The sequence below is a fragment of the Dreissena polymorpha genome, chromosome 7 (assembly GCF_020536995.1).
Source record: "Dreissena polymorpha isolate Duluth1 chromosome 7, UMN_Dpol_1.0, whole genome shotgun sequence".
In the NCBI taxonomy this organism is placed as follows: Eukaryota; Metazoa; Mollusca; class Bivalvia; order Myida; family Dreissenidae; genus Dreissena; species Dreissena polymorpha.
The window spans coordinates 33,775,518-33,787,758 of NC_068361.1; the positions used below are offsets into that span (position 1 = coordinate 33,775,518).

The 12,241-nt window shown below is 35.3% G+C and overlaps 2 protein-coding genes across 4 annotated transcripts in view; one reads left to right on the forward strand and one right to left on the reverse strand.

Annotated features, from left to right (window-relative positions):
• Window positions 1-11,517, reverse strand: part of LOC127837949 (uncharacterized) — a 28,768-nt gene extending 17,251 nt beyond the window's left edge. Inside the window, exons 1-6 of the mRNA XM_052365413.1 lie at window positions 11,390-11,517; window positions 6,473-6,574; window positions 6,016-6,089; window positions 5,207-5,346; window positions 3,762-3,830; window positions 2,459-2,530 (exon numbers count right to left, since the gene is read on the reverse strand). Of these exons, the coding sequence (XP_052221373.1) occupies window positions 2,459-2,530; window positions 3,762-3,830; window positions 5,207-5,346; window positions 6,016-6,089; window positions 6,473-6,574; window positions 11,390-11,462 (530 nt within the window). The 5' untranslated portion in view covers window positions 11,463-11,517. The remainder of the gene's footprint in view (window positions 1-2,458; window positions 2,531-3,761; window positions 3,831-5,206; window positions 5,347-6,015; window positions 6,090-6,472; window positions 6,575-11,389) is intronic.
• The window catches only part of LOC127837950 (multivesicular body subunit 12B-like), a 29,867-nt gene that overhangs the window by 3,978 nt on the left and 13,648 nt on the right, over window positions 1-12,241 (forward strand). Inside the window, exon 1 of one of the 3 annotated variants that reach the window (XM_052365415.1) lies at window positions 11,618-11,756. The exons of the other annotated variants lie outside the window; for them this stretch is intronic. The gene's annotated coding sequence lies outside the window, so the exon portion shown is untranslated. Of the gene's footprint in view, window positions 1-11,617; window positions 11,757-12,241 lie in introns of those variants that run through there. 3 annotated transcript variants of the gene reach the window in all.

Here is a 12,241-nt window from a genome sequence, read left to right on the forward strand (position 1 = left end):
ACAGACAGTAGTCTGCTGAAAAAAACACTGAAATTGGCAAAAGACATCATACAAGATTGTGAATGATTGGAACTTTACCAGGCCTTGCACTGGCCCCTTTTTTTTAGCCTGCCAGTTTTCGAATTTCAGTGTGCGAAAACTGGTTTTCAAATAATAATATATACTATGGACTTTTTTATATTTCTTTTTATGACAACAAGCACATATAACATATCATAATAAAACATACAGTTTGAAATCTAGTAAATAATGATTATGGTTCTTGTTCAAGTACAAACATCATTTACTTAGTTTATACATGTACATGTACATTTATCAGGGGTGTCAATTGTCCCAAATTTAAAATCCGGAAAAATTAGATCGAAGTCTGGGACCACAGGAACCCAACGGGGATAAAAAGTAGAGCCCCCCCACCCCACCCAGAGCCCTTACTAATTTTTTTTTAGCCTTTCTAATTGCAATGTCTGATAAAATATTAGAGACCAGACACTCCGTATCACCGCATATATATTCCTCATTCGATTTTTTCTTATTTATTTAAGTTCAATCACATAATTTGACTAAAATAAATCAATTTACCGCATAATAAATGTGAGATAATAATATACAACTACTGATCCGTGATAAAAAATGATATCTTAAAACATAGTGTTTTGTTGGTGGAACTTTTTTTAATTTTTAAAGAAAAAGCAGTGTTTGAAGATACTGAGTAATCTCCCTTGCAGATACACATGTATGGAGTAATTTCCCTTGAAGATATTGAGTTATCTTCCTTGTTTATTAGATTCAATATAAGCTATAAATATTCATAATGACGTGAAATCATTAGGACTTGCTGTACAAACATGGAAACTAAGCATTTTATTAACTAAGGTAAGTTTCCATAAGAGTTAAGGATTTAAGTTAATTTTTTTTATTAAATGAGAATTAAAAGACTAAATATTTTTATACACCAAAGAAACATGCAGGTTACATTAGCAAAAGTGTCATATAATTTGGACAAAGAAGTTTTATTATATGTTAGACCTAGGAAGAAATTTTATTATACATGTAGGTATTTAATAACTTTCAAATTCATTTTTATAGAAATAAATGTTGATTGGTTGAGTAATATTTGTATGAATGGCAAACTTTTCATCTGCTTTCAGACTAACATGCATGATGTGAAAAATATAAGGACAGCTAATAAAGGACAATTCAAGCCCCTAATCATTAATAATAATTGGTAATTCTACAAACAAACTTCCCCTGCAGTCTGCACAGGCTAATAAGGGACAACACTTTCCGCCTAATCTGTTTTTTTGCTTAGAAGATACTTTCTTTAAACGAAAAATATAAAAGCGGAAAGTGCGCACATGCATTAAACCCCCTTTTCATAGAGCGAGGCTCATATATACATTTGCAACACGTTCAGCACTTTTACAGTGTTCAATAAAACACACTTAAACACAGTATCTGTAGTTCACAAATTTTTCACATGAAAGACACTTCATCTTACTATGAAAGTTTGTTTTGTTTCACCATTTATATCCTGGGTTGTTTTAAGCCATTACATTTACATTTTTGAGTAACTCATTTTTCAAAATTTTATGAGATTTGTTTCTTCTTTAGATAATCTTCGTTTTCTTCAGAACGTCATTGGCAAGTGCAAACAAATCAACAAAGAAATAATGAACACATTTTGAAGACTGATTTTACTGAAAGATAGGGAAAAAACAGCCAATTAAATCACTTGTCACAAAACGCTATCCATGCAGTTGGGTCAGGGGCTACACTGCCTGCTGTAAAGTAACGCAAAGTTTCGTGGTCCCATTAGCGCACAGGGTAGATTCCTGACCAGACTAAGCCGGCCACATATTGTATAAAATCCATTTTTGCATCACGCGAGACAAATGCATCAAGTTTCAATTCAATTGCTTTAATAAATGTGGAAGTAGTGTAGTGTGCCACTTTCATGCTAATGGCAAAATTTTAGGACAGATGACTCCAAATATGTGTAGCATTGTCCACAAAAAGTGTCTTGGCATTAAAACTTAAATTGCTTGAGAAAGGTGGAAGAGGTTTGGTTACTAAACTTATACTTTTTTTTGCAGTCAAACAGACCTACTAACCCAATGACATGCATGACCTCAAACAAAACCTATCTATGAGTGTAAAATGATTAAGTGGATTGCAACAAGAATGAGAACAAAGAGCGGCACTCTGGGAAAACTGGGCTTAATGAATGTGTTTTAAGTATCGTCACAGATTAGCCTTTCGCCCTTAACTGGATTTTTGAAAAGAAGAGTCTTCCTTTAATATACCATTAAAGCAGAAAGTGTCTTCCTGGAAGCCTGTGCAGACTGCACAGGCTAATCTGGTATGACAATTTGTTCACATGCATTAAGACTCATTTTCCCAGAACGAGGCTCAGACTGGTCTAGACAAACTCCTACATTCCTACTAGCACAACACCTACCTCTCCATATTCTGTGTTGCCACAGTCAGTTCCTCCAGGTACTCCTTCCACATAGCCTCTTCATTACCCAGTCTGGAAAATCAGTTTACATCACTTCTAGCGCACATACAGTACAGGCAAATATACTGATAGAAATTTAAACATAATTATACAGATTGGAGGCACACAAACAGTACAGGCAATTATACTGATAGAAATGTACACATAATGAAACTAATTGGACCTTTTTAATGACTACTGATTGGAACTTGCTTATTTTTATCTTAATAGGAACTTATTTTTTCATACTAATAGGTACTTACACAATTTAAAGAACTAATCATTCTGATTGGAACTTACTCATAAATATACAAATTGCATCTTACAGATATTATATTGAAAGGAAATTACATTTTTAATACCAATAGGAACTAACTTACATTGATACTGATAGGGTCCTGCACTTGGGGGCTCATACCTATTTATTATCTCTCATTTATTCCCTCTCCCAGCCGTTTATCCCCTCTCATACTCTTCTACCTGTTTATTCTGGCTCATACCTGTTTATTGTATCATGCCTGTTTATTCTCTCTAATGCCTGTTTATTCTTTCTGATGCCCGTTTTATTATTTCTCATTCCTATTTATTCTCTCACACCTGTTTATCCCCTCTTATACATGTTTATTCTCTCTCACACCTGTTTATCCCCTCTTATACACGTTTATTCTCTCTCACACTCGTTTATCCCCTAATATACCTGTTAATTATCTCATACCTGCTTATTCTCTTCCATACCCATTTAATCTCTTTCATACCTGAGTATTTTTTTGGCATTTTGCTTTGCCTACTTGTTGTTAATTTTATTGTGAATTTATGTTGTCCTCATGTGCCTTCTATGGCATATTGGATAGAAATAAACACCTACCACTATTCTTTCTAATACCTGATTATTCTCATACCTGTGAATTCTCTTTCATATCTGTTAATTTTCTCTCATACCTTTTTATTCTCCTCAATACCTGTTCATTCTCTCTCATACCTGATTATTCTCTCCCATACCTATTTATTCTCTCTTCACACCTGTTTATTCTCTCCCATACCTGTTTATTTTCTCTCACACTTGTTTATTCTCTCCCCATACCTGTTTATTCTCTCCTCACACATGTTTATTCTCTCTCACACCTGTTTATTCTCTCACACACATGTTTATTCTCTTTCATACCTGATTATTCTCTCCTCACACCTGTTTATTCTCTCATCATACCTGTTTATTCTCTCTCACACCTGTTTATTCCATCTCACACCTGTTTATTCTCTCTCATACCTGTTTATTCTCTCCTCCAGCATGTGTATAGTCTCATCCATCTCCTCATTGTCTGGGTTGGGCAGAAGTCTGAAAGTAAAGATGAACAAAAATGGATGCATACATCTGTCACTTGTACATGTAATCAGCTTATAACATTTTGACATATATCTGAGCCTTGCTTTGGAAAAACTGGGATTAATGCATGTGCATAATGTGTCGTCCCAGATAAGTTTGTGCAATACGCATATGCTAATCAGGTACAACACTGTCTGGTTTTTTGTAGTTTTAGTTTTAATGAAGTCTCTCCTAAACAAAAATACAGTCAAGGCTTTGAGTATCTTTTCTGATAAGCTGGCAGACTGCAAAGGCTAATCTAGGACAACACTTTACACACAAACCCTGAGCATTGCTCATATTAAATATTTTATTTATTTCACTTATCTTTGTTTTGTTATCACCCGCTATAGATTGACAGGTCAAGTGTGTGTTGATTGTATACATTGTTGAATCCATGCAACACCATAAAAAAAGTCTTCAAATTTGACAAAGATATTTTTCTTTCCCTACATCTTCCTTCCTTTCCAAGCAACCACCTTGCCAATTAAAAGGACTGTTTGTTAAATTTGGTCCTCTCCTTATGGCATGAAAACCAGGTTGTCCACGGACACACGATCCTACCAACCAACAGACAGGTATAAAGCAATAGACCTCCCTCTTCATGGAACTAGGCATAGTTAATAGGGGGTGTCATCAAATTGATAATTTGACCTGCCTTATATTGAGGATTGTTCGTTGAGAGCTGAATTATATGACCCAACCTTCTATATCACTGATTATTGAGATCAAAATACAATGCAGTTCATTATTGAATACCTGTTGTCTAGAGCTGATTTGTTCATTCTACTCATTCTTATTCCTGCAAAGGATTTGTAGTTACAGCAGACCACCAATTTGGAAGCCATCATTTCCAAGCTTAAGGGCTTGTCCTAATAAGATAGTACTCCCCTGTATCAAACTTATGGGCTTTTTCTAATAAAGGGTGTTTATTTAAAGCACAGCCCATAATGCCCCACCTGTCAGAGTTGCATGCCCCACCCACCTGTCAGAGTTGCATGCCCCACCCACCTGTCATAATTGCAGGCCCTACCCACCTGTCACAGTTGCAGACCCCACCCACCTGTCACAGTTGCAGGCCCCACCCAGCTATTACAGTTGCAGGCCCCACCCACTTGTTACAGTTGCAGGCCCCACCCAGCTATTACAGTTGCAGGCCCCACCCACCTGTCACAGTTGCAGGCCCCACCCACCTGCCAAAGTTGCAGGCCCCACTAATCTGTCACAGTTGCAGACCCCAACATCCTGTCACAGTTGCAGGCCCCACCCACCTGTCACAGTTGCAGGCCCCACCCACCTGTCAAAATTGCAGGCCCCACCCACCTGTCACAGTTGCAGGCCCCACCCACCTGTCACAGTTGCAGGCCCCGGCTATGAGTTCCCTGGCCTCAGCAGTGTTTACTATGGCTTGAACATCTGGAATGAGGGTTCTCATGAGGTCCTTTGTCTCCTCTGACACCACACCATCAATGTACCGGTCCATGCCATGCTGATAGGGGGGGGAGAAAAACAACACATGTACATAAAGAATATCACACACAAAGCTAATTACTGACATTAAAACAAGAGACAGATACAAGTCATATATTCAGTGGTTGTTATTTCATTCAAATTTGGATCCGGAAGGGGGACCATTCTCAAAAGTAAAAACTATAACTTTTTCCTGAAAATTCTCAAATGAAGGTTTAAAAAAAAAAAAAAAATAATCTTTTTTAAGAGTCTCAATTACTTAATTTTTAATCCAGTTCTATATGTTAAACCCTAGTAACTGTTTACATTGAAATCACATTTATTCACAATTTAACAGTATATTTTAGCAAAACAAAACAAAAACACTAATTTCTCAATTTCATTCAAAACAATGCACTTTTTTCACAATCCAAAGGGACCTGTGCCCATTCCCAGAATGGTGCAAAATAAACTAGACATTGATTGTGAAACAAGTTCAAATTTCTTCTGTACTTGAATATAAAATACTTAAACAGCTAAACAATTGTCAAAAATGCACAATAAGATAAAATTGCAGATGACATAAAATCCAGTGTAGGCGTAAAAAGAATCCCTGATAGGCCTGAGCAGACTGAACAGGCTAATCTGGGAAGACATTTTACGCACTTGCATTAAGCCCCATTTTCCCAGAGCGAGGCTCATGTCCAACCTTGATAGCCAGTTTGGAGAGTTCTGCAAGCCGGGCTTCATCCGGAAGACGGCCATCCACAATCTTGTGCAAGCCTAGAATACATGTGTAATGTGGTGCATGTAACAGTTTTTGACCATTTAGTATAACCACATTCTTTGATATTATTATTGTATAAACTATGCAACTTAAACTGAATTCAAACAAATTATCAACATCTTTGAAAACCTCTGCATGGAATTCTGCTTACTTTGAAAAGAAAGATAAACATGTAAATTTTCTTTCAAATTGTTTGTATTTATTATTAAATATTGTAAAAAGAGTGATATACATGTACCAGTACCAATAAACAAACACAAAATGCACTAAACATACATATATTTATGCATCTACAAGCGTTTGGCTAACGGAAAAATAATTTATTCTATCCTACATTTTATACTGCAATTCATTGGTTATATATTTGTTAATAATATACCTTTGCCTGTCTCCAATGTAAGATCAAAATGAATTCTCGCTGCTGCCAGACTTGATCGTCTTCGGCCTTTCTTTCTGTCAGACATCTCTATGTCTCTAATTTCTAAAATCAGAGGCGTACAAATAGTAACAAATAACACCCATTGTGAACTTTGTGTAAGTTATGGGCAATTTAAGGTATTTATTAGTGCTGCAACAATACGCCTAAAACCGTATTGCAATATATTGTCAGTTCAAAAACACGTATTGCAATATATTGCAATATATTGCTTACTTGTACCAGAATTATAACTCGCCAGCTAATCACCAAAACCAACTTAATTACATAAACATAACATTTGTATTGTATGTTTAGGCTTTAGTTATATCCTATTGGCAATTCTAGCCTTTTTTACAAAATGCATTATAAACACAATCAACTCATATTTTGGCTTTACAAAGAATTTTGTTATAAATGAAAGATAAGTATTGTCATTTTGTCCATTGGATATTCCCATTAAACATTAAAAATGCTGCGCAATTGTGTGCTGTATACTGTATAGTGTATACAAAAAATCTCTGGGACATTAACATTAATTGATTATTAATATGCTACAAGTACAATATGACCAAGTCATTACTGTTTTATTCAAACTGGTAAAGCATAGTTATTGCTCAGTTTACAAAATTTTGTGGTGCCGCTCAAGAGTCAAGTGCAAGAACAAATTTGATGTTCCGCCACCACATTTGACACAATCCTTACACCGCTTACACTATTCTACCCCTTCCTCGATCTCATTCGTTTCTCTCTTCCTTTTAAGACTTAAACATGCCCAAAAACAACACCTTTTCCATTGGAATTGTCTATAAAGTCAAACTTGGCGTTCGTTTCGTCTGCCATTTTAAGAACTATTACAAAAGTCGACAAGAAGATTAATAACCCGAAAGAAAATTGTGGATGTTTAAAAGCCAGTCGTGTAACTTATCAGAATACTGTTATGTAATTTGTTTCGGATCATTATTACTTCTGTTTATAATAACATTAATTAACATTTTTATTATGTAATTAATTGTGTTTTGTATCGTATTTACATAAGCTTCATCTTGAATACATGTATAACAGTATGACACGCAAAAGCAGATCTTACGGACTCCCATGTAACAACGCTACTCCGTATACTAGACTTTTAAGAATGCTAGTTTTATGTTACACATTTATTTTTTCTTGTTTTGTTTACTTTGATATCATTATTTCGGATGGCTTTTCTGGGCGAAATGTGGATGATTTTTTGCAGAATTTTCATACCGGTATGATGAAAATCGTATCGCAATACAATATGTGGATTGCGTATTGCGATATATACCGATATACCGGTATATTGTTGCAGCACTAGTATTTATGATTCATTCCTTTACATCTATGTTTCAAGTTTGGAACTTAATCAGCCATTCAATTTTCTTTTTTTTAAACGGTCATTTTAAGAGTTTTTGTTAATATAGGCCCCTTAACAACCTACATGTACGGGGTGCAGGTATTATAGGCCCTTTCAAAATAAAAATGCAGGGCATTTCCCAGGCTGTTTTAAAGCAATGGTCCCTAGGCAATTTCAGTGCATGTCATGTGACTTTTAATGTACTATGTAATTGCACGGTGTATTTTCAGTAACAAAAAAGTTGTTCTCTCTATTTTGATTTGCAAACTCAATTGTCAAGAATAAACATTGACACACATGAGTTTGATTTTCTTCAACAAATCAAGTAATTAAAAATTATTGATTTATCACGAGACATAAATATTCCACCACTCTGGTGGACTTTTGATACAGGGAAATTGTTAGCTTCAGCAAAATAACCTCCAGTGACCTTTATCTGGGGACAGAGGTGAGAGTGACCTTGACCTTTGACCTAGTGACCCCCAAAAAAAGGGTGTGGCATGTAGAACTCATCAAGGTGCAGCTACATACATGTATGAAGTTTCAAAGTTGTAGGTTAAAGCACTTTGATTTTAGAGCCAATGTTCAAAACCTTGACAAAATGTTTAGGTTTTAGCACGATGCGGACGACAATGGACACGATGAGCTGGCTATGACAATACCTCGGATTTTCTCCAAAAACAACCGACCTAATAACTGAACAAGCGCTATCAATCTAATAACAAACATTTCACCTTCAAAGAAGGTTTAGGCACACAAAAGATGCAATTGTCATAAAAAATGTAATAGCGTAGCCATTAGCGATTTACACGGATGACCTAATTCCACCAATCCGGTGCCTACACACCAAAGGGAGATTATTCTATTTCTTTTGGCAATAAACTTGTTGTATTTATACCAGTGGGGTTGTAAGCTTCCATTTGCATATATGTGGGGGACTGGTAGAATGAATTGAATTGACAGTTGAAGTGGACCAATAGAATGATAAAATGTATAGCATATGGATAAATTAAGAATATATAAGGCAAAGAAAGATTTTGAAACGTAGTTGAACATGTTTAACCTCATTTTCGATTTTTGGTTTAATTTAATTAAAATTATTCGTGAAACTGTAACAGGCCTAGCCTCATTTACTTTAGCCATGTTATTCCCGGGATTTAATAAAAATGAAACAATCATTCGCCATGATATTTATTATTTTTCATGAATTAAAATAGAGGCCATGCCTTAACTTGAGACAAAAAATTAATAAAAAAAACATGATAAACAAGAGCTGTCTCCATAGGATGACATATGTCCCTGATAAACACTTTGAAAAAAGTAATGAGCATTTTTCGAAACCTAAACGCAGATTTCGAAACCTAAACCGGGACCCTAAGTTCAAGGTCAAGGGGGTCAAAATTTGTGTGTCCATGGAAAGGCCTTGTCCACATACACATACATACCAAATATGAAGGTTACATCTGAAGCAACATAGAACTTATGCAAAAGCATTTTTTGAAACCTAAACGCAAAGTGTGACGGACAGACAGACCGACAGACAGTGCGATCACTATATGCCCTCCTTCGGGGGCACAACAATTTACAACATCAACTAAAATTAATGAATGAATGAGCCTCCAAGTGGTGATCAGTAAACATCATGAAATCCACGCGGAATAAATGCACAGTTGTTTAATGTAGATCAAAATAGACTGGTGCCAAGGCTTCACAAACAAGTTAGACACAGGATAATTATTCATAAAAACAAATTCTGTAGTAATTAAGAAATAAATCATTGCTGTTACAAAACAACAAGATTCTCTCTCTCAGTGTAAACAAATATCACTAAGGTCTCCACCAGAAGTACTTAGGTCCCCAAAGGATACCATACTTGCTATGTGGTGCATTAAAATATACTAAATTGACTGCCAAATAAACTACATTCAAGGGTTTTTATCTGATTTTGGGGGAAAAGTCTTAAATAATAAATTTATCATATTTTACTGTTTCTAAAACAAATTCCATGCATCAGATAATTTACTTATGCAATATTTTTCTATTTTTGACACTGGATCAGGTTAACTTATATAATTAAATGTTTCAAAAAACAAAAAGACTTTTTATTTTATATTTTAGATATCATTGTTTTGGGGAAAATCTGTGTATAAAAAGGGGAAAATTTCGTCAAGGGGAAGGGCCTATATTCGGCGGGTCTCAAAGAAGGAAAAAACCCTGACATTGGTTGTTTTTTTTCCCCCCAAAAGCTTAAAACAAAAACAATTTCCTGCTTTCTTGAATGTCACTGAATTGGTAGTTCTTCTTGAATGCTCTGAGCTTTTATAAGTACATACGTACAGCTCAGAGTTCTCCCTTGTAACCCATTTTTTAATGTAAAAAAATTATGTCTCATGTATGTCTATAAAACGAGTTTAATCAACCTAATACATCGTTACAAACACAATACCTGTTATTACCGATATCAATTTGCGAGTGAATTGTGCAGAAATACTCAAAACAAAGACTTTATACAAAAACCGTTATCAAACCGAAAACCGAAGTTTTGAATTGACGATTCGATCTATCTTACGGATGTTCCGGAGATAGTCCGTATATTACGATTGGTAGATTAGACACGAGATCTATCTCGCTGAGGATTCCGGAGATGGCCTGTAGCGTATTTTCGAATTCGGAATTACTCGGAATACTTGGCTTTACCCATTGCAAAAACATATACATTTAAAAGAACCGTTGACATGTTTTAAACTTTGGATTAATATCAATTTTATGCGAGCTTTACATATCATGTAAAGTGTTTTTATTTGCGCATTATGGATATATTTACGATCTATTTGTATTTATATATGCCAGAAATTAGTGTATGTGGCTAATATTTCAGATTAAACTGCCGCCTGGATTCTGGGCGGGGGACTTGACATGGAAAATGCCGTAAGCAGTTGCAACTCCCAGCAACCGGGAGGGTCAATAGCTGGGAGTTGCATTATTACGACTACTGAGAAAATCTTGATAATTCATGCATCTGTCACCCAATCCAGAGCGAACATACAAATAAGGTGACAGTCCCTTGATCAGGTGACAATTACAAGCTACTTTTCTTTTCTCTGATGGATACTTTTACGTTTAAGTCTCTTGTTTGGGTGACAGTCATCCGATATGATGACTTTCTCCTTTTCAGTGAATGTCTCTACACTGGCTGAAGTTCATTTAACAACTTTATTATGAATCAATGCGATAAGTTAAAGTTAAAATATAAACATTGACATTGTCCTAGTGCTTAAACTACGTATGTCACGAATTTTGTCGTTGGTCGGTAAAATTTACCCTGCTAATAAGTTAATGTGCTGTGAAATGTCAAGGGAGGAAACATCTTGGGAACGAAACGAACTGTCAATGAATGAGTTACATTTGGACACTTAACAAGTGTTTATAACTAATAAATTCATGTTGTTGGTAATCATATGATATTTTATCTTAACATAAAGAATGCAGCGACTCTGATATCTTACCAAAAACGCTTCTGTTTCGCGAATAGAAAGGTTTGTTTTTGTTTTTCCCGCTTAAATAAGTATCGAATGGCATATCGTTGTCAGCTGAAATACGTTCACTATCGTGAAAATCGATAACAGCAGAAAGACTCCTTTTAAGGCCTGAGTTTTTAAACATAAAATTATACTTTAAATATATATTAAATTAACTGAGTATATGAGTGTGTAATAAATAATAAATTTTTAGACTTTCGCTTTCGGCACCGACCTACACATTCGTACGAGTTTCGACTTTACCACAGGAAGTTTAGTTTCTTTTTATTTTGCAATTTGACATTTGTCATAAATGATAGAGCTGGCTATTTGTAGTATGACGAATCTGTGTCAGGTAAACGGACCCTGTTATGTTACACCTGAATATAAGAAACTGTTTATGTAAAGTAATGAATTAAATTAATATCAAAGTATGCTGTCCTTGAATTAGGAAATGTTTATCTCTTGACGTGAGTCTGAAGTTCAGTCTTCTGGTACAGAACTGCCATTATCTTTAGACTCTACTTCCTTAAATAACTCACAAGCCATGTCCACTGTCTGTAAAGGTGGCCATTTAGATAAAATACATAGCTATTACTTGAAAGAGCGTAGAGCACTTGTCCTTACAACGAGATCTCGTGTCTTGTGCAAGCATCATACACCAGTCTTTCCGAAACATCGTCGGTGATGTCTGGTAAAATGCTTGTCGGTCGGTCAGATTTTCTGTCTATGATGGACAAAATGTCCGGTAAATATTTGATCCACATAGAAATTAATATTTCATCCGATAACACGTTCAAAACAGTTTACATATTCTCCTACAAAACATTTTTCCTTCAA